Here is a 19,432-nt window from a genome sequence, read left to right as displayed (position 1 = left end):
GTCCATCACTCACTCACCCACTGATCCGTCCATCCATCTACCACCCACTGATCCATCCCCCCATCCATCCACCACCCACTCACCCACTGATCTATCCATCCATCCACCACCCACTCACCCACTGATCCATCTATTCATCCACCACCCACTCACCCACTGATCCATCCCCCCATCCATCCACCATCCACTCACCCACTGATCCATCTATTCATCCACCACCCACTCACCCACTGATCCATCCTTCCATCCATCCATCCATTACCCACTGGTCCATCCATTCATCTACCACCTACTCACCCACTGATCCATCCATTCATCCACCACCCACTCATCCACTTATCCATCCATTCATCCACCACCCATTCACCCACTGATCCATCCTTCCATCCACTAATCCATCCTCCCATCCATCCACCACCCACTCACCCACTGTTCTATCCATCCATCTACCACCCACTCATCCACTGATCCATCCATCCATCCACCACCCACTCATCCACTGATCCATCCATCCATCCACCACCCACTCANACCACCCACTCATCCACTGATCCATCCATCCATCCACCACCCACTCATCCACTGATCCATCCATCCATCCACCACCCACTCACCCAATGATCCATCCATCCATCCACCATTCACTCACCCACTGATCTCTCCATCCATCCATCCATCCATCCTTCCAGCTCCCACTCACCCACTGATCCATCCATCTGTCCATTCATCCATCCATCCATCCATCTATCCATCTGTTCATCTACTGTCTGTTGAAGATTTACCATGTGTAAGATACTGTGCTGAGTGCATGGTACTTTTAATTAACAATACAGTATAATAATGGGAATGTGAAGAGAGCCACCCACCCCATCTTAGTGTGTCAGAATGGTTTCCCAAAGGAAAGTGTACCTACACTGAGATCTGGAACAGTTACCTAGGTGAACAGGGTGGAAAGTGGTACTGGTTCATGGGCGTGATCCAGGAAGAGAGATGAGTAGAGAAAAACTGGCAGTTGAAAGAACTGAGACCAGTTCGATACAGTTAAAGTATAATGTTGGGGTGCAAAGGAGAAGGTCTGCTGTTTGATACAGTTACAGTATAATGTTGGGGTGCAAAGGAGAAGGTCCGCTGAGAAATTAGCCCGGATAGTTTAGCATGGACCAGATCATGAAAAGCCTCAAATGCATGGCTAGGGGAGTTTGGACTTTAGCTTGAGAGCAGTGTGGAAATTCGACTCCTCTGGGGCAAGACTGGAGGCAGGCAAATCAGTCTTCTGCAGACCAGGTAAGGGGGTGGGGCAGTATGAATTAAGGTAGATATATAGGAGGGAAGATTGGTAGGGTTTGAAAATGACTGGAGCCCAGGAGTGAGGGAGAATGGGATTTGGAGATGACCCCAGATTTCTGGCTGGAGCTCCTGGGTGGATGGCAGGGTAAGGAGCAAAAAGGGACAGATTGCTCAGCTTAGGGGGCTGTTCTTGGAGTAGAGGACATTTCCAGGCCAGTTCTCTGGTCTAGATTTGCTCAAGTCAGGGAGCCTGTTCTCTTCCCTTGGTGTCAGTCTACATGGATTCTCTCCGTGTGGGCCTCCAAAGCATATAACTGCCCTCAACCTTTGCCCCACCCCACGCAAGCCTGCTGTCTTGGTCAAGAAAGACTGAAGCTCTGGTGCCCCAGCTCTTCCCCTGCCTCTGATTCCACCTCCTTCCCTCCCTGTCTCTCGTGCGCAGAGATGCAAAGTGTGGGAAGATCCAGTGTCAGAGCTCCGAGGCCCGGCCCCTGGAGTCCAACGCGGTGCCCATCGACACCACTATCATCATGAATGGGAGGCAGATCCAGTGCCGGGGCACCCACGTCTACCGAGGTCCTGAGGAGGAAAGTGACATGCTGGACCCAGGCCTGGTGATGACCGGAACCAAGTGCGGCTACAACCATGTGAGTCCCTTCCCCCAGCTCACCCAGGAGCAGGCTGCAGAGCAGGGATCGAGAAGTGAGCACTGCGGAAAGGACGCCTGGGCTCAGATGCCACCTCCCCAACCTCAGAGCCTCAGTGGCTCCCTTCATGACGCTTTATAGTGACAGCAGGCACCCACCACAGAGAACTGTCAGAAGGATGAAAGAAAATCACCCTGGTAAAGCACTTAGGTGGCCTAGCTAATGCCACTTTTATCCTCATCCTTAATTATCATGGGAATTAAAAATGGACTAGGAGTTAGGGAGGCCTGAGCAGAATCATAGTAACCATCTCAGAGAGTCGGTTCTGACCACGAAACTGTGAAAAACAGGAAGCATTTAGCATAGCACTTGGCACAGAGTACTGTCACCGTCATCATTTTTAGATATGATATTAAAATTAGTACATATTAATGACAAGTAATTAATGTCATCAACATAATAGGTATATGCAATAATACATATTTTATTGTTAAATACGATACTTCAACAAGATATTTGTTGTTTTCTCCCTAATCACAAAAGTAATAGCAAATTTAGTTGACTGCTGTCCTGTCCTTAGCGTTATGGACGGTTTTCCGTTTTTCGCTTTGATAATAACCTGAAGTGGGCTGCCTTTTTGGGTCCTCATACGGTTTTTTTGTTTGTTTTTTTGAGACGGAGTCTCATTCTGTCGCCCAGGCTGCAGTACAGTGGCGTAATCTCGGCTCACTGCAACCTCTGTCTCCTGGGCTCAAGCTATGCTCCTGCCTCCACCTCCTGAGTAGCTGGGATTACAGGTACAGGCCATCGTGCCCAGCTAATTTTTGTAATTTTAGTAGAGACGGAGTTTCACCGTGTTGGCCAGGCTGGTCTCAAATTCCTGACCTCAGGTGATCCACCCACCTTGGCCTCCCAAAGTGCTGGGATTACAGGTGTGAGCCACCGCACCAGGCCATGGGTCCTCATATGTTCTAAGGGCAAAGCCATGCCTCCTAAGCCCCAACCAGTGTCCCTCTCACTGCACCGATCCATCCGTTTTCTCCCCCTGCAGATTTGTTTCGAGGGGCAGTGCAGGAACACCTCCTTCTTTGAAACCGAAGGCTGCGGGAAGAAGTGCAATGGCCATGGGGTGCGTGCTGGGTTCTGGCTTCTCTGTATCATGGGGGCGTCATGGGGGCAGGCCCTGTGGGTGGCTGACGCTCTCAGGGGTGCTGATGCCTCTGCTCTTTCTTCGCTCCAGGTCTGTAACAACAACCAGAACTGCCACTGCCTGCCGGGCTGGGCCCCACCCTTCTGCAACACACCAGGTCACGGGGGCAGCATTGACAGTGGGCCCATGCCCCCTGAGAGTGAGTGCCAGCCTGCTGGGGCCACTGCCTGCTTTTGTGAGAAGAGCAGGTGTCAGGGGCAGGTGGCAGGCCGCAGAGCATCCACATTGAGTCAGCTTCATTGTCCCAATTTTGTAGAGAGGAAATCACAATACAGAGAAACCAAGAGAAGAGCGACCACCCATAGTGTGGTGTGGGGACATGGCTCAGTCTCTCTTTGCCCATCCTTTCTACCGAGGAGGGGGAGCCTGCTTAGTGGAGTGGGAGTAAGAGAGACTGTAGGTCATTGAATGTTCCCGTCCTTTTTAGGGGCACAGTGACTATTTCTTTTTGGGCATTTAAAAATAATCATGAACCTGGGACACACAGTGGTTTAGATTTCCTCCAATGGACACAAGTTAAAATGGGGAACCAGACACTCAGCAAAGTTTTATAGTATTTTAGTGGCTCTCTCAAGAATTCTAGCACTGTGGTTTCTAAAGCTTTCTTTAAAAAAAATAGCTTTTTAAAAAAAGCATCAAAATCTTTCAAGGAAGAAACCCCAATATGTAAAACTGATAAAAGGAGTGTTTTGTTAGTACAAATATATTCTGTATATTTACATTAACCACTTGAGAGAATATTGGAATAGTTTTGATGAAACCAAATATAAAGTTACAGATTATGGGTAAGAGTTCTATTTTTAAATCAGTCTGAGTCTTTTAGTTTTTTTGTTTTTTGGTTTTGAGATGGAGTCTTGCTTCTGTTGCCCAGGCTGGAGTGCAGTGGTGTGATCTCGATTCACTGCAACCTCCGCCTCCCGGGTTCAAGCAATTCTCCTGCCTCAGCCTCCCAAGTAGCTGGGACTACATGTGCCTGCCACCACGTCTGGCTAATTTTTGTATTTTTAGTAGAGACAGGATTTTACCATGTTGGCCAGGCTGGTCTCGAACTCCTGACCTCAAGTGATCCACCCACGTTAGCCACCCAAAGTACTGAGTTTACAGGCATGAGCCACCACACCTGGCCAAGTCTTTTTGCATTTTGTGTTGGTTCCTTTGTGTCCAGGAAAATCATGATTCAGGCCAAAAACTAGCAGTAAATTGTACAGAGCTTGAACCGCTTGCTTGAAAAGGGACTGTCTTCAATTAAGCGCAAGTGGCCATAGAGGCTTTGTACTGTAGAGTCTGTGCAAAGCAAGTTGATTTGGCTCTCTGAGCTACCATTAGTGGTTTCCCAGTGGTATATTATGTGTGTGTGTGTGGTTTTTTTTATTTTGAGATGGAGTCTCGCTCTGTTGTCCAGGCTGGAGTGCAGTGGCACGATCTTGCCTCACTGCAACCTCTGCCTCCCAGGTTCAAGTGATTTTCCTGCCTCAGCCTCCCAAGTAGCTGAGACCTGGTACCACCACACCCAGCTAATTTTTGTATTTTTAGTGGAGCTGGGGGTTTCACCATGTTGGCCAGGATGGTCTTGATCTCTTGACCTCGTGATCTGCCTGCCTCGGCCTCCCAAAGTGCTGGGACTACAGGCGTGAGCCACTGCATTCAGACCATAATGTGTGCTTTTAATTATAGTTTGTAAGTTGAAATAAGTAATACAAATTAAATGCAAATCAAATGCCTGAAGAAGAAGCAGGGATACCTATTTTGAAATCTGCTATAACCCAGGCAGCTCCTAAATCTCCCACTTGCGTTCTGTTTCTGGAAGGTGTGGGTCCTGTCGTGGCTGGAGTGCTGGTGGCCATCTTCGTGCTGGTGGTCCTCCTGCTGCTATACTACTGCTGCAGACAGAACAAGAATCTAGGCCAACTCAAGCCCTCAGCTCTGCCTTCCAAGCTAAGGCAGCAGTTCAGGTATGACAGGGTTCCGTGGAGGACTCAAGGTCAATTTATGGGTCACAAAGGTCTCCATAAGTGAAACTTAGCAGAAGTGTTGGTGATAGTGGGCCTAATTCAGGGAAGACAAATGCAGGGTACACACTGCCCTCTCCCCTGCTGTGACTGTGGCAGGCATTACTAGTTGATATTACTGTAAGTACTCTCTACTGATTCTGGTCATCACTCCTGAGTCCTTCTCAGCAGAATATCCCCAACCAATTCAATCTAAAATGTAAAATAAAATCTGTTTGCCACCCTTTATCTAACTGATTTGTTCCCAATTTTATTTAATTATTTATTTATTTTGAGTAGAAGTTTTGCTCTTGTTGCCCAGGCTGGAGTATAGTGGCGTGATCTCAGCTCACTGCAACCTCCGCCTCTTGGGTTCAAGTGATTCTCCTGACTTAGCCTCCCGAGTAGCTGGGACTACAGGTGTGTGCCACCACACTCAGCTAATTTTTTGTATTTTTAGTAGAGACGGCGTTTCACCATGTTGGCCAGACTGGTCTCAAACTCCTGACCTCAGGTGATCCACCCCCCTCAGCATCCCAAAGTGCTGGGATTACAGACATGAGCCGCCGCACCCAGCCCCCTCTTTGTCTTTTTAACCACTGTTACTTTAAAGTTTGTTCCGTCTAATACAAGAATAGCTACCCTTGTTTGCTTTTGGTGTCCATTTGAAAAGCGATTTATTATTTTGAATATGGAAGATGTACAGTCTCTGTGCGTCTTTACATTTAACACATTAAATAACACTTGTTCTGGGGGGGCGGATTTTAAGTCCCAGGTCTTTCTGGCTCTATGCCTGATGGGGACTGGTTGATGGCTCATGATACCCTTGTGTCTCCTCAGAGGGGAACGGTCTTAAAGAGTGAAGAGAAGGTACTGAGGAAGCTCTGTTTTGTATAAGGCCAACTCTGTTTCCTCGAGAGTTCTCTATTGGCCACACGTTTTTCTACTTAGGAAGATGGGGTTTGTGAAGACCAATCCCGTGCCCTCCAGAGCAGGCTCGGGGAAGGTTTAGCTGCTTGCTGGCCGTCCTTGGGTAAAAGGGAACTCAGGCACTGTCCCCCGCTGAACGCCCGCCCCTTCCTTCTCCTCTCCCATTTCTTGTTTCTAGTTGTCCCTTCAGGGTTTCTCAGAACAGCGGGACTGGTCATGCCAACCCAACTTTCAAGCTGCAGACTCCCCAGGGCAAGCGAAAGGTAGGCGCTTTGCACCACTGAACTTTGCTGCTTTTCCTTTATCCCTCGGGGCCATGCTGGATTTTTCCAAGAGCCTCTGCGAGCCCATGGGATTGGTAGTAAAAGCCCTTTTATTGGCTTGAGAGACGTCATTTGATTCTGACATCCCCTAATGACTTTAAAGGTTGCAACTAACATCTGAGATCCTGGGGTTTTAATAGATTGGTGTGTCTGTTCTCCCTTTGGGCTTTGGTTTCTCTCAAGCAGACACACAGTGGCAGCCCTGGGTGATTTCTTGTCTCAGTGGTTCCTTGACTTGTACATACAGGTGATCAACACCCCTGAAATCCTGCGGAAGCCCTCCCAGCCTCCTCCCCGGCCCCCTCCAGATTATCTGCGTGGTGGGTCCCCACCTGCGCTACTGCCAGCACACCTGAGCAGAGCTGCTAGGAACTCCCCAGGGCCCGCATCTCAAATAGGGAGGACGGAGTCATCCAGGAGGCCTCCCCCAAGCCGGCCAGTTCCCCCTGCACCCAGTTCCATTCTTTCCCAGGTAAGTGCATTGTCAGCAACCAGGGACTGGGAACATTGCTTTTAAGGCCAGTTTCCTTTTATTTTTAAAGCTTAAGCATTTATTATAAATTTAGATTCATAATAAATACCAAATTTTAAAGTGTAATGTTTCAATGCTGGTTGCATGGGGATTTTTCTATATCTATTACAGTTTTGGGGGGGTTTTGGGGATTTTTTTTTTTTTCTGAGACAAGGTCTCGCTCTTTTGCCAGGCTGGAGTGCAGTGGTGCGATCTCGGCTCACTGCAGCCTCCGCCTCCCAGGTTTAAGTGATTATCCTGCCTCAGCCTCCTGAGTAGCTGGGATTACAGGCACGCACCACCGTGCCCAGCTAATTTTTGAATTTTTAGTAGAGACAGGGTTTCACCATGTTGGCCAGGTTGGTTTCAGTCTCTTGACCTCATGATCTGTCTGCCTTGGCCTCCCAAAATGCTGAGATTACAGGTGTGAACCACCGTGGCTGGCCTTTTTTTTTTTTTTTTAAATACTTTAAGTTCTGGGGTACCTGTGCAGAATGTGCAGGTTTGTTACATAGGTATACACGTGCCATGGTGGTTTGCTGCATCCGTCACGCCATCATCTACATTAGCTATTTCTCCTAATGCTTTCCCTCCCCTCGTCCCTCATGCCCCAACAGGCCCCAATGTATAATGTTCCCCTCCTTGTGGTCATGTGTTCTCATTGTTCAGCTCTCACTTGTGAGTGAGAACATGCAGGGTTTGGTTTTCTGTTCTTGTGTTAGTTTGCTGAGAATAATGGTTTCCAGCTTCATCCGTGTTCCTGCAAAGGACATGAACTCATCCTTTTTTTATGGCTGCATAGTATTCTATGGTATATGTGTGCTACATTTATCTAGTCTATCATTGATGGGCATTTGGGTTGGTTCCAGGTCTTCATTATTGTGAACGGTGCCACAATAAGCATGTGTCTTTAGAGTAGAATGATTTATAATCTTAAGCCTGGTTTCAGTGGGTAATGGCAAAGGTGGGGAAGACGAAACTTGTGGGGTCATGAGCTGACTGCCTTTTCTGCAGTTCAGTCAATATGGAGGCACGCAATGAACATGGGGAAATAGATGCTCTAGACAGCTCCTAAACCACGTAGTATTTTCTTCCGGTTGGCCTATTTTATGACAAGCCACTACCCGCCTTCCACCCCAGATTAACATCAGTCAGTTCCTCACGCTGATCTGCCTGCTGGGTCTTTGCAAACGCAGCTTGTTCTGCCTGCGACACTCCTTCTGCCCTTTGCCTGGCCAGCTCCTGCATCCTCAGGTCTGCTCCTAGATGTCACTTCTCCCAGGAAGCCTGCTCTGACTCCTCAAGTCTGAGGCTGATGGGACTGTACTTCAGTCATCATAGTACTCTTCCCACCATATTGTCCCTATTGGTACCTTCTGCTGGTTGGAAAGTCTTACTGAGGGATGTACCCTGATGCCTTGCCCACCCCAAGGGGCAGGAGCCTCTGGGAGGTGAGAGTGGGGTCTAGACTCTCCGCCCCCACCACTGGTGCTCATGGAAGCAGGGCCTGCCCAGCAGCCTGTTCCTACTGCATGTGTGTGCTCTGATGGCACGGACCACACCTGCAGGAGAGCCCCCAGTGCAAACACAGGTGTTTCCTGGGTGGTGTTTCCAGTGCAGACATGGGTGTTTTCCGGGTGGGGTGCCTTCCAGAACTGGCTTGTGTGTTTTGGGTGTGACCCCTCAACTGAAACTGCTTTACATGGGTGTGGTCCAGAGGGCTCCCTGGGACCCGAGCTGTCTCTGACCCTAAGGACTCAGGTTGGCTGCAGGCTTTGGAGGGTCCTTGGGATGTGGGGCGATGGTACAGTTTTTGGCAGAGCTGAGGGCATCCTTCTGTTTCTCTGCTGTGAAACCGCTGCTCTCCCCTTCCTTTCATGTGGGGCAGAGGTAGGATGGAAAAATCCATGCAGGAAGAGAGAGGGAAGGAGGGAAGAAAGGAAAAAAAACGAGGGGGAGGAGAGGAGAGAGAGAGGAGGTGGAGAGTATACTTGGGTGCTGGGGCTGCTACAACAGAGTACTGCACACTGCGTGGCTTCAGAACAGACACTTATTTTCTCACAGTTCTAGAGGCTAGGAGTCCAAGGTCAAGGTGCTGGCGGAGTTGACTTCTGAAGCCTCTCTCCATGGCTTGCAGTGGGCCACTACGTTATCACATGGCCTTTCCTGTGCGTTCCTGCGTCCTTGGTCTCTGAATGTCCAACTCTCCTTATGAGAACACCAGCTTGGATTAAGACCCATCCTAGTGGCCTCATTCTAGCCTAATCACCTTTTTAAAGACCTTATATCTAAATGCAGCCATAGTCTGAGGTTCTTGGGGTTAGGGCTGCAACATAAGATTTTTTTTTACCAAATGATGAGTGCATAGGTCAGTCCGTAACAGAGAGATGAAAGAAATGGAGAAAGGAGTTTAGAGACTTCCGGGAGTGTAGAGACTTGGAGTCTAGAGACTTGGGGGAGTCTAGAGATTAGGGGAGTGCAGAGACTTGGGGGAGTGCAGAGATTTGGGGGAGTCTAGAGACTTGGGGAGTCTAGAGACTTGGAGTCTAGAGACTTGGGGGAGTCTAGAGACTTGGTGGAGTGCAGAGACTTGGGGGAGTCTAGAGATTAGGGGAGTGCAGAGACTTGGGGGAGTCTAGAGACCTGAGGGAGTACAGGGACTTGGGGGAGCCTAGAGACTTGGAGTGTAGAGACTTGAGGGAGTGCAGAGACTTGGAGTCTAGAGACTTGGGAGAGTCTCAAGTCTTGGGGGAGTGCAGAGACTTGAGGGAGTCTAGAGACTTGGGGAGTCTAGAGACTTGGGGGAGTCCAGAGACTTGGGGGAGTGCAGATACTTAGAGGAGTCTAGAGATTTGGGGGAGTCTAGAGACTTGAGGGAGTCTAGAGACTTAGAATGCAGAGACTTGGAGTCTAGAGACTTGGGGGAATCTAGAGATTTGGGGGAGTGTAGAGACTTGGGGGAGTCTAGAGATTAGGGGAGTGCAGAGACTTGGGGGAGTGCAGAGATTTGGGGGAGTCTAGAGACTTGGGGAAGTCTAGAGACTTGGGGGAGTGCAGAGACTTGAGGGAGTGCAGGGACTTGGGGGAGCCTAGAGACTTGGAGTGTAGAGACTTGAGGGAGTGCAGAGACTTGGAGTCTAGAGACTTGGGGGAGTCTCAAGTCTTGGAGTGCAGAGACTTGGGGGAGTCTAGAGACTTGGGGAGTCTAGAGACTTGAGGGAGTGCAGAGACTTGGGGGAGTCTAGAGACTTGGGGGAGTCTAGAGACTTGAGGGAGTACAGAGACTTGGAGTCTAGAGACTTGGGGGAGTCTCGAGTCTTGGGGGAGTGCAGAGACTTGGGGGAGTGCAGAGACTTGGGGGAGTCTAGAGACTTGGGGAGTCTAGAGATTTAGGGGAGTCTAGAGACTTGGAGTGCAGAGACTTGGGGAGTCTAGAGACTTGGGGAGTGCAGAGACTTGGGGAGTCTAGAGACTTGGGGAGTGCAGAGACTTGGGGGAGTGCAGAGACTTGGGTGAGTGCAGAGACTTGGGGAGTCTAGAGACTTGGGGGAGTGCAGAGACTTGGGGGAGTCTGGAGACTTGGGGAGTCTAGAGACTTGGGGGAATGCAGAGACTTGGGGGAGTGCAGAGACTTGGGGGAGTGCAGAAACTTGGGGGAGTCTAGAGACTTGGAGTGCAGAGACTTGGTGGAGTGCAGAGACTTGGGAGAGTCTAGAGACTTGGGGGAGTGCAGAGACTTGGGGGAGTGTAGAGACTTGGAGTCTAGAGACTTGGGGGAGTCTCGAGTCTTGGGGGAGTGCAGAGACTTGGGGGAGTCTAGAGACTTGGGGGAGTGCAGAGACTTGGGGGAGTGTAGAGATTTGGGGTGCTGGCAGAGGGAGGAGGGAGTGGATCGAGGGAGCAGTTCACTCAGACCATTGTTCCAAAAAGCCCACACTAGAGGTTTGTTCAGAGAAATGGGCGTGCCTCACCCTGTCACCCCGAGGCGCCGAGCCCTAGGTTAGGAGAGCCCTAGGTCAGGAGGCATCAGGGACAGCGGGGACCTAGCTGTATGGGGAGGTGGTGGAGGTTGCACATGCCCTGTGTCTGTGCCCTTGCAGCTGCTGGCAGGAGTCCCAGGTATAGGAAGCTACCCAGCCAGTGGCAGGTGCCCCAAAACACAGCTCCCAAGCACAGCTTCTTCTGGGTCCCAGGGTCCAGGTGGGGGTCTCTCTAGGAGCAAACAGTGGGAGGCAGCTGCTCTGAGTGGGAGCTCCTGTGATGAGATTGGGCTGCCACCTCCCTCCTCACAGCCATTCAAAGAAGGGAGTTGTGTGGCCCTGGTTTCTCTTGGAGGTTGCCAGCCCTCACAGGATTGAAGGGACTTGCCTGACATTGCACAGTTGTTAGTGGAGAAGCGAGGACTTGAACCCAGTTCTCACCCAGCTGGATCAGACAGCCTCCTGCCCTGGGGCCCACTCACAGTCTCGAGTCTGCCATCAAAGATCCCCCACCTCCTGCTGGGGGACATGGATCCCCTGGAGAAGTGATGGATGAAACCTCGTCACTTCCTCAGTTCTTTTATTGTAAACCAGCGTGTGCACTTCCACTCTGGGCCAGGCGATGATGGGGAAAGCAGATGGCAGCTTTGCCTCCTGGAGCTCACATTCTGCTGGGATAGTGACTCCGGGATAGGTGTCACTGCAGCAGCGATAAGTGCTGTGAACAAGGGGCTCAGGGTGCTCAGAAGAGAGTAATGGGGATTCAACTTAGTCTGGGAAATCCAGGAAGGTTTCCCTGAGGAGATGACATTTGAGCTGAGACATGAAGGAGGAACAGGACTTAACCAGGCTGTGAGGGCAAGTGACGAAAGAGCTTTCCTGGTTCCGGGACCCGCTACTAGGGAGGCTCTGTAATGGGAGAGGGTCCTGTGGGTTGAAGGAACTTAAAGATTCATGTGCTTGGAGCCCAAGGAGCTATGAGATGAGGCTGAAGGGCCAGGAGGAGCCACAGTATGCTCAAGCCACACAGCCTTGGTCAGGACTTTGGTCTGCACGCCATAGGAAGGGGACAGTGGTGACATGATGCGATTCTCTGTTTACCAGGATTGATCGCTCTTCGGGATGCCTTTAGGCAGGAGGGAGGTGTAGCTCCCGCAAGGAGCTTCTGAAGCTGTTAATCTACTGTTTGACCTGTGCGGGAATTACTTAGTGTATTTGCCCAGACACCAGCCCCTCAGTGGCCCATTTGCACAGCTCCCTTGGGAGCACAGCCTTTCCCAGTTGCAACCTGACATTTGCACCCAGCTGTCACCTGCCCCAGAAGGTCTCTGTCCTGGCTTCCAGCAACCACTGCAACTTGGCAGCTATTCTGGGCTGGGGAAGGTGGGTGGGATTGCATTGTCCTTCCAGGTGGAGCTGAGGAACATGGCTTTTTGGTCCTAAGAATTTGCTTCAGTTTCTAATGCTGTGAAGCGCTTGGGGGAGGTCTCAGCTTTTTGAGTCATTCCTGCCCTCTCTACATGCTTGCTTTTGTCCACTTTAATACGTGGTCATGACCCTCTTGAGAAGGGAGGCAAGTCAGAGAGAGCAGGCACTGGAACTCACATCTATGCAGTTAGCTTCCCCTTAAACCCCAACAGCTTAGGAGCCTGTGGGTGGTACGGTCATTCTTTGCCCCTTAAAATACAATGGATCGGCCAGGCTCGGTGCTCACGCCTGTAATCCCAGCACTTGGGAGGCCCAGGCGGGTGGATCACCTGAGGTCTGGAGTTTGAGACCAGCCTGACCAACATGGAGAAACCCTGTCTCTGCTATAAATATAAAATTAGCCAGGTGTGGTGGCAGATGCCAGTAATTCCAGCTACTTAGGAGGTTGAGGCAGAAGAATCCCTTGAACCCAGGAGGCGGAGGTTTCCGTGAGCCGTGATCATGCCATTGCACTCCAGCCTGGGCAACAAGAGCAAAACTGCCTCTCAAAAAACAAACAAACAAAAAACAATGGATCAACTAATATGTGTTGAGCACCTCCTGTATACTGGGCACTGTTCTGGAAGCCAAAGATGTGTTAGTGAACCAGATAGCCGGGACCCCATCCTGCTTCCACTCTAGAGGGGTTTGGGGAGACAGAAAGTAAAAATCAACTTAATAAGTAAATAAATTATGTTTGTTGGAAGGGGGTAAGTGACATGAAAAGTAAAGAAGAGGTATATTTGGATAAAAAGGTCAGGGAATGCCAGGGTGGGCGCTGTGTGATTTTAAATAAGGTAGTCTGGGCAAAGCCTTTTGGAAATGGTGAGAACGTGAAGGTAATAGTAACCCAGCAAGGACAGAATCCATTAAACGTGCCACACACATAGACAGCCAACATGCTCAAAATGTAACTGCTTCTTTGTTTACATTTTCTTGGCTGAGTGTGGTGTCTCACCCCTGTAATCCCAGCACCTTGGGAGGCCGAGGTGGGTGGATCATAAGGTCAAGAGATTGGGACAATCCTGGCCAACATGGTGAAACCCCGTCCCGACTAAAAATACAAAAATTAGGTCGGCATGGTGGCATGTGCCTGTGATCTCAGCTTCTTGGGAGGCTGAGGCAGGAGAATTGCTTGAACCGGGGAGTTGGACGTTACAGTGAGCCGAGATTGTGCCACTGCACTCCAGCCCGGGCAACAAGAGCAAAACTCATCTCAGAAAAAGAAAAAGAAATTTTCTTTTAATCTGAACAGGAAATACACATACATGCTCTTGTTAAAAAAACGCGGTGTTCACCTGCAGGACACCCCTTCCCTCTCGCACCCCGTCCCAGCGTAACCTCTTCTCAATTGTACCTGTATCTTTTCGTTTTTCTGTTCGTAGACATTCCTATTAGGTGGGGAACGTCGTGGCTTATTTTACATCAGCTGTCCTCTACAGCTTGTTTGTTCCTCCTGACAACTCTTGAACATCTCCCCATACCAGCTCCGCTCAGCCTACTTCATTCTTTTTAAGTGCCATATCGTCTGTCACTTTATAATTTTAGTTATTTTTCTGCTGATGAAATTCTGCTTATTTATAGTTTCTTTGCTGTTACAAACAGTGCTGCAAGGAACACCCTTGCAATTTCATTTTGGTGCACCTGTGGAAATAGTTCTCTAGCACAGGTCAGAAGAAGCAGAATTACTAGATCAGAGAATGGTTATTTGTAATTTTAATCGATACTGCCAGCTGCTCTCCTAGCTTCCTCTTGAGAATATAAACACATCATACACACAGTTTCTTTCCAAATGAGACCATACAGTTATAACTTTTTCCTATCTGATTTTGACTGGTAGGAAAGCAGGGATATTTTTCTTTCAAACAGGCTGGCCTTCAAGTAAGGCTTATTGCTTTCTCTCCAGGACTTCTCCAGGCCTCGACCGCCCCAGAAGGCGCTCCCAGCGAACCCAGTGCCAGGCCGCAGGGCCCTCCCCAGGCCAGGGGGTGCATCCACGCTGTGGCCCCCTGGTGCTAGCCCTCGGCAGTCCCAGCCTGTGGCAGCACCTGCCCCAAAGGTGAGTCCATGGGAAGCCTTCAAGGTGAAAGCTGGTACCAGAGGGCTCTCAGGGGGCAGGTGTGGAGTTCAGAAAACAAAGCAATTCATATTTCTTATGGTCTGTACTGAACTTCCAGAACAAAAGCCAGGGGCAAAACATTCACATTTCTTGGTGCCTGCTTGACTGTGGCATTTTGGCTTCATGTGAAAGGTGATGCTTAGGGTCCTGAGCTCTGGTAGCTTCAGCCCCACCCCTGCCCCTGACCTGCAGAGGGACCCTGAGCAAGTCCCTCTTGAGTCTGTTTCCCCATCTGTACAGAGGCGATGATGATCAGTAGTACCGGCCCCATCAGGTTGCTGTGACAAGCAAGGCAGTGCATTGGTAGAAGCCACCTGGCCTGCAGGAGGCTGTGCACATATGGCCCCTCCTCGTACCTCTTCTCTGTGGCTGACATAGTCTCAGTTTGCCAGTCCTGGGAGTTGGGTCAGAAAGGGCTAAGGTGAAGAAGGTGGCTGACCACCCTGTATTCCCACGAGGCATTGGGAAATCCATGGACTGTGCCGCTGCCTTAGCGGGGAAGGGAGGAGGAAGGGGTGACTGGTCAGCTTGAGATGGGGGCACCCACCACACCCCTCCCTGCAGGACTGACAGTCTGGGTGAGCAGACATACGGATAGACTTCCTCAAGAAGCCTTGTTCTCAGTGGCCGCTCCATCCCTCCTAAGCTGTTAAAATCGGGAGGACGGCTCCCCTTTCATCCCACTGATCTGCATCAAGCTGACGTCTTTCTCCTTCCCTTCTTTTCCTTTCCAGTTTCCAGAATACAGATCACAGAGGGCTGGAGGGATGATTAGCGCGAAAATCTAGACCTGTCCCGGGGGCTCCTCCCTTTTCTTGAGCTCTCTGGACACTGCAGAGGACCCATGGCCATGGAATCCGGAAGAAGCATGTCTGGCTGCCTCTGAGCTCCTCCCGCCCTCTTCTGGGAACCTCCACTTCTCCAAAAACCTTGTTGACTCAGTGCCTCTTCAGCTTCCTCGGAAGCCCAGAGGGACTATGATCCAATGGCTTCTAGGTGTTGTTTTGTGCAATATGCAGCCCCAGGTAGGGAGGGGAGGCCAGGAGGAGGGTGAATGGCAGCTTCTCCTCCAGACTCCCAGCCCTGAGGTGCTGATGGAGACAGTCAAGGCTGGCAAGCCCAGTGGGAAAAGTCCTGCCCAGCCCCTCAGGCCAACACTCTGCTTGTAGAAACATCCATCCACTCCTGGGGTGCAAGGCGTGCACGAGGGCTTCCCAGTGCTTTTGCCTTCCTCAGAGGTCCTGGGCTGGACAGAGGCTGGCATTGACTCCTTTTAGCTTTTAGGGGTTAAGGAAGGGTCAAGCCAGCCACTGCTGTGGCTCTGCCCAGGGCTTGGTTGAGGAAATGGCTTCTGGCTGTATGGCTGCATGCGAAAAGCCAAGTCCCCTCCCACCTCTCCCCAAACCCCTGCGTCCCCGTATTCACACAGGTCACTCTGATTCAGACAGGTACTATTCATAGGCAGTGTAGACAGCCGGAGGCGCACCGGACTTGGGCTTCCTCTGAGCCGTGATGCCAAAGGTTGCGACTCCCGACTCTGGAGAATTTTTGCCCTTTGTTTTCTCCGCCGCATTTGCTGGTTCCCCGTGTTTTTCTCTCTTCCTTCCCCTCATTCCCACTCTAATGTGTGGTAATTTGGTGAGCGAACCCTCAGCAGTCCTGACCTTCTGGTGACCAGGTGCTTGTGACCTACAAGTCGGAGTCCTCTCTCAGTCAGCCACTGGATTTCAGTATTGGCTCTCAGGAGTGTGACCAGAGTAGACTCGGGACATGGCCACTGGGGTCATATCGTTATTATTCATTATGTTTTGCAACCTCAGCACGGTGAGGGTCTTCCTACTCTCTGAGCTAAATCTCGGTGAGGTCCCCCCTTAGGGAGCTCAGCTATTTACAAAGTACACGTGAGGGAGCCAGCCTGCTCTGGTGGCTGCTCATTGACCTCGAGCAGGACTGTTGCCCTCTGAGCAGAGGCAGGCCCGTTTCTGACCAAGGGAGCTGCCCAAGATCCCTAGAGAAGGCAGCCAGCAACAGCTGTGCGGAACAGTCAGAGCTGGGGAGTGTCTCCCCGCAGCGGAACAGTCAGAGCTGGGGAGTGTCTCCCCCCGCTGGAACAGTCAAAGCTGGGGAGTATCTCCCCCCAGCGGAACAGTCAGAGCTGGGGAGTGTCTCCCCCCAGCGGAACAGTCAGAGCTGGGGAGTATCTCCCCCCCCCCCGCCGGAACAGTCAGAGCTGGGGAGTGTCTCCCCCCAGCGGAACAGTCAGAGCTGGGAAGTGTCTCCCCCCGCCGGAACAGTCAGAGCTGGGGAGTATCTCCCCCCAGCGGAACAGTCAGAGCTGGGGAGTGTCTCCCCCACCGGAACAGTCAGAGCTGGGGAGTGTCTCCCCCACCGGAACAGTCAGAGCTGGGGAGTGTCTNCAGTCAGAGCTGGGGAGTGTCTCCCCCACCGGAACAGTCAGAGCTGGGGAGTGTCTCCCCCACCGGAACAGTCAGAGCTGGGGAGTGTCTCCCCCCGCCGGAATAGTCAGAGCTGGGGAGTGTCCCCCCCCAGCCGGAATAGTCAGAGCTGGGGAGTGTCTCCCCCCGCCCTTCCCCACCCAGCCTTTTGTCATTAGCTTCCTTTTGTTCTCTCTGCTCACTGCCCTTATCTGACCCTGTGAGCAGGGGAGGGGCTCCACAGTGGCTCCTGTCCTCCCTGCAGCAGGGAAGGAGGGCTGTGTGGTGCTTTGCTAGTTTCGCAAAGCACCGGGAGATGTTTTCTGGGACACTGACTCCCACCCCCACAAAGGTGCTGAGTGGCTCTCCGGATAGGAGCTGGCCTGACTGTCCTCCTTTGAGGCTTTCCTGGGGCCTCCTCCCCTCCTGCAATGAGCAGTTGTTTGCTCTTGAAAACCTCACGGCAAGGCTGTGGCTGAGCTTCTGGTTCACCACCCCAGGACCTCCTTACAGTTCTCTACACATAATAGGTGCTTCCTGGACGTTGTTGGGTTTGGAAATAAGTGGAAAGTGTGGGATGTACCCTTGGGGAAAAGCCTGTGGTGGGTTTAGAAAGATCTCAGGAACACGAGTTTCTCTTCCCTCAGGGTGGCTATGAAATAGGTCCCCCATCTCTCTGCTGTGGGTCATCCTTGCTCCGGAGATCCATTCCCCACCTTTCCTGTGGGCCAATTAAGTCAGGAGACCACCTTTTATTTAAATGTGTCACCCTCTGCCTCAAGGCTTGGTTCCAGAAAGGTAAAGGTGAAAATATCCCCTTTCACCCCCCTGCCAAACAAACAAGCAACATCCTCAAAACCCAACCCCATTCCTCACATTGTTCCTGTGGCTTCTCCAGCCTTTCTCCCTCACATCAGGAGGTAGATGGCTCTGAAGTGACAGCACCACAGCCACAGTGACTGCATGAGCCGTTGGAACTGCAGTTCGTCCTCCCTGGAACCACAGCAGAAGGAGACCTGGGTTGCTGTTTTCTTGCTTTTTGTTTTGTTTTGTTTTATTTCAATATCACCTCCATCCCATCAAATTGTACTGTGAACTGGAGGATGGTGGAATGTTCTGGCATTTGATGGAGACTTTCGGCAACCAGTTCTGCTGATGCTTCGCTCCTAGCTCTGTTCAGGGAGGTGCCTGGGAGCAAGACTGGCCATTACGCATCTCCTTTTCTCTCCACTGCCCAGTGTGCTGTTTTGAGGTGTCAAATACAAATAAATCTGGGCTTAGGGAAGGCGAGACCTTATTCCAAAGCATGATTGCAGAAGAGGAAAGGGAATGCTGTAAAAGGAAGAGGAAGGGGCCTATGGGAGTCGTGAGAAGGCTCAGACCTACCGACAGCAGATCTGCAGGCATCTCAAAGCCCAGGCAGAAAAGGCCTTTTCTTTCACTGGAAAAAGTAAACATGACTAGAAAGAGCTGCGTTCAGGGAGCTGCGTTCAGGGAATCACTTTGTGCCCAGCCTTTTATTTTTTCAGGGGAGGGGCTGTTTGCTGGCTCAGGCTGAGGGTGGGCCAAAGTCCAGGGTCTGGTGGGAGGAGGGAAGCTTAACTCAAGTTTGGCTTAATGAGTTAGCAAGCTCTTCGTGCAGATGGAGATGTAGGTAAATCTCTTTAAAAACAAAATTAACCTGCCAATCTTACAACCCAATCATTTTTTTAAGGGCCTTAGAGCCATCTCTAAAACAAACCTCAGGAGGTTTCGTGCCGTCTCCCTGTCTTTGTGGAAGCTTTAGCCTGGGCATCTTGTCTGCTAGCCATAGGTTCCTTTCAGCCTTGCTGACTTCTCCCTATAAAAGTAAAGCCCTTTTCTGCCCCAGCTCTAAGATACTTGTAGATCTGAAGGTCTGAGACTTGCCGATTTTCTGGTTGAGTGTTCTTTGTATTGCCATAGTCCCTTCCCTCTGAAGCAATAGCCCCTCACCACCTCCTGCAATAACCCTTTCGAATGACGTCTCTCCCTGCGTACTTCCTCATTTGTTCTTGACAGAGGGTATGGACGACTTGCATTTTGAAAATTAGGGACCAGTTCCAAAGTCTGTGTTTATGTTAATCATGTGTAGAACAGCCCCGCTGGACACCCAAGAAAGCCACGGGAATGCCAGCTGGAAAGGTCCCCTTCCTGAGGGAAGCCTGCTAAGGAGAGGTTCTGCAGAATCCAAACCCAAATTTCCCAAGTCACACCCCCCACACCCCGCGTGTCCTCTCACACCGTCCACTGTGCGTTTGTATGTGTCTGGGATCCAGGGCAATGTGAATTTTCTTTTTATTTGGGAGATTGTTCACGGGAAACAGATCTTCTCTCTTGTCCACCTATTGTTTACAATATTTGTACATCTATGCAAAATACTTGAATGGGCCATGGTGCCTTTTTTCCTTATTTGTATTTAATTAAAAGGAATTGTTTGTCATTTGCAATGTTATCTGGTTTGGCAACTCTTTGCTGTGTGTTTGTTGCAATGTCCTACTGCTCAGATTAGATAGG

The 19,432-nt window shown here is 50.7% G+C and overlaps 2 protein-coding genes across 3 annotated transcripts in view; both read left to right on the top strand.

Annotated features, from left to right (window-relative positions):
• Positions 1 to 16,604, top strand: part of ADAM19 (ADAM metallopeptidase domain 19) — a 97,785-nt gene extending 81,181 nt beyond the window's left edge. The window contains exons 16-23 of one of the 2 annotated variants that reach the window (XM_017517073.2): positions 1,730 to 1,934; positions 2,986 to 3,063; positions 3,175 to 3,283; positions 4,952 to 5,096; positions 6,241 to 6,325; positions 6,633 to 6,857; positions 14,250 to 14,402; positions 15,197 to 16,604. In XM_017517073.2, the coding sequence (XP_017372562.1) occupies positions 1,730 to 1,934; positions 2,986 to 3,063; positions 3,175 to 3,283; positions 4,952 to 5,096; positions 6,241 to 6,325; positions 6,633 to 6,857; positions 14,250 to 14,402; positions 15,197 to 15,250 (1,054 nt within the window). In that variant the 3' untranslated portion in view covers positions 15,251 to 16,604. The other variant, XM_017517072.2, reaches the window with a different exon arrangement.
• LOC119469276 lies at positions 15,476 to 19,370 on the top strand. The gene is made up of 3 exons (XM_037734426.1): positions 15,476 to 15,487; positions 16,475 to 16,878; positions 17,051 to 19,370. Exons 1-3 carry the CDS (start codon positions 15,476 to 15,478, stop codon positions 17,553 to 17,555), a joined length of 921 nt encoding a protein of 306 aa, XP_037590354.1. The 3' UTR covers positions 17,556 to 19,370.
• Positions 19,371 to 19,432: the final 62 nt, after the last annotated feature.

Source organism: Cebus imitator, unplaced genomic scaffold (genome assembly GCF_001604975.1).
Source record: "Cebus imitator isolate Cc_AM_T3 unplaced genomic scaffold, Cebus_imitator-1.0 Scaffold616, whole genome shotgun sequence".
Lineage (NCBI taxonomy): Eukaryota > Metazoa > Chordata > Mammalia > Primates > Cebidae > Cebus > Cebus imitator.
This window is presented reverse-complemented; position numbering and strand designations above follow the sequence as displayed.